Source organism: Cebus imitator, unplaced genomic scaffold (genome assembly GCF_001604975.1).
Source record: "Cebus imitator isolate Cc_AM_T3 unplaced genomic scaffold, Cebus_imitator-1.0 Scaffold109, whole genome shotgun sequence".
Classification (NCBI taxonomy): Eukaryota; Metazoa; Chordata; class Mammalia; order Primates; family Cebidae; genus Cebus; species Cebus imitator.
In genome coordinates this window covers 4,805,411-4,807,067 of record NW_016107424.1, presented here as the reverse complement: position 1 = coordinate 4,807,067, position 1,657 = coordinate 4,805,411, and the positions used below count along the sequence as shown (strand labels likewise).

At 42.7% G+C, this 1,657-nt stretch overlaps 1 protein-coding gene across 1 annotated transcript in view; it reads left to right on the top strand.

Annotated features, from left to right (window-relative positions):
- The window catches only part of VIRMA (vir like m6A methyltransferase associated), a 68,006-nt gene that overhangs the window by 19,396 nt on the left and 46,953 nt on the right, over positions 1-1,657 (top strand). Inside the window, 1 exon segment of the mRNA XM_017538119.2 lies at positions 775-943. Coding sequence (XP_017393608.1) covers positions 775-943 — 169 coding nt within the window.

Below are 1,657 nucleotides of genomic sequence, written 5' to 3'. Positions count from 1 at the left end.
TTTTGAGGCAGAGTCTTGCTCTGTTGCCCAGGCTGGAGTGCAATGGCACGATCTTGGTTCACTGCAAGCCTCTGCCTCCTGGGTTCGAGCAATTCTCTGCCTTAGCCTCCTGAGTAGCTGGGATTACAGGCGCCCATCACCATGCCCAGCTAATTTTTGTATTTTTAGTAGAAGTGGGGTTTTACCATCTTGGCCATGCTGGTCTTGAACTCCTGACCTTGTGATCCACCCACCTCAGCCTCCCAAAGTGCTGAGATTACAGGTGTGAGCCACTGTGCCTGGCCATTCACTTTTTAAAGTACAATGTGGGCACATAAAATATACCTGTATGTGTGAATTTGGCATGTGAGAAGAATGCTATGTGGTTTTATGGTTTTATGGATTTTCTCATTCTTGAAACTGAGCATCATTTGTGCTTTTGGTGCCTTCTACCACCCCTGTACCTATTGGGGTTTAATTTATTAATTAGCAATAACTCTACTTAATTTTATTCTCATTTCTTTTCTCTTGGATGGGAGTCTGATTATACTTTTTGAACAAGATTGACATAAAGTATAGAACTGGGAGATGAAATCTTAGGACAGGTACAGGTATAGTTATGGTAACTCTGGAGAGCCAATGTAAAAGCTATGCCTGGATAAATTTTGTGTTGACTTTACATTTTCAGCGTACTTTTAGAGACTTTAGTTGAACCACAATCTAATTTGATATCAGTTAACTTCTAGTGTTTTAAAACATGACTTTGAAGGATTTCTTTCCCTCCCTAAAAATCAGGTGAATACTGATGGTCTGGTGCTAAGAGGCTGGTACAACTGCCTGACACTGGCAATATACGGATCAGTGGATAGAGTGATAAGTCATGACAGAGACTCTCCACCACCACCACCTCCACCTCCACCACCTCCCCAGCCACAGCCAAGTTTGAAAAGGAATCCAAAACATGGTGAGAATTTTAAATTTGCTTTTGCTGGTGAAACTTATATCCATGATGTAAAATAATAATAATAATAATAATAATAATAATAATTCAAAGAGCGCTTTTCTACCTTTTGGTTTTGTTTTGTTTTATTTTTTGTGAGGGAGAGAGGAAGAAGAGAGGGAGAGAGAAGGTGAGAGGAAGAAGCAGAGGGGCAAAGGGAGAGGAGGAGACAGGAAGAGACGGAAAGAAGAGGAGGCAAGAGAGTGAAGGGGAGGGAGAGGGAGGGAGGGAAAGCAAGGGAGTGGGGAGGGAGAGAGTGAGCAAGCACACCTCTTCTACCTCTTGAACCTTGCTTAAAGCTCTCTGTTAGTCTCCCATTCTTGTCTATAAAAATTTCTTTTTATGTTGAAGTGTTAACATTTTATTTTCTTCCTCTATTTTCTTAAAGAGCTTTTAAAATTGATCTGAGCAAATTTTTTCCCATTTAAAATATCTTAATGAAGCTGGGCTCGGTGGCTCAAGCCTGTAATCCCAGCACTTTGGGAGGCCGAGGCGGGTGGATCACGAGGTCAAGAGATTGAGACCATCCTGGTCAACATGGTGAAACCCCACCCCTACTAAAAATACAGAAAATTAGCTGGGCATGGTGGCGCATGCCTGTAATCCCAGCAACTCAGGAGGCTTAGGTAGGAGAATTGCCTGAACCTAGGAGGCGGAGGTTGCGGTGAGCCGAGATCG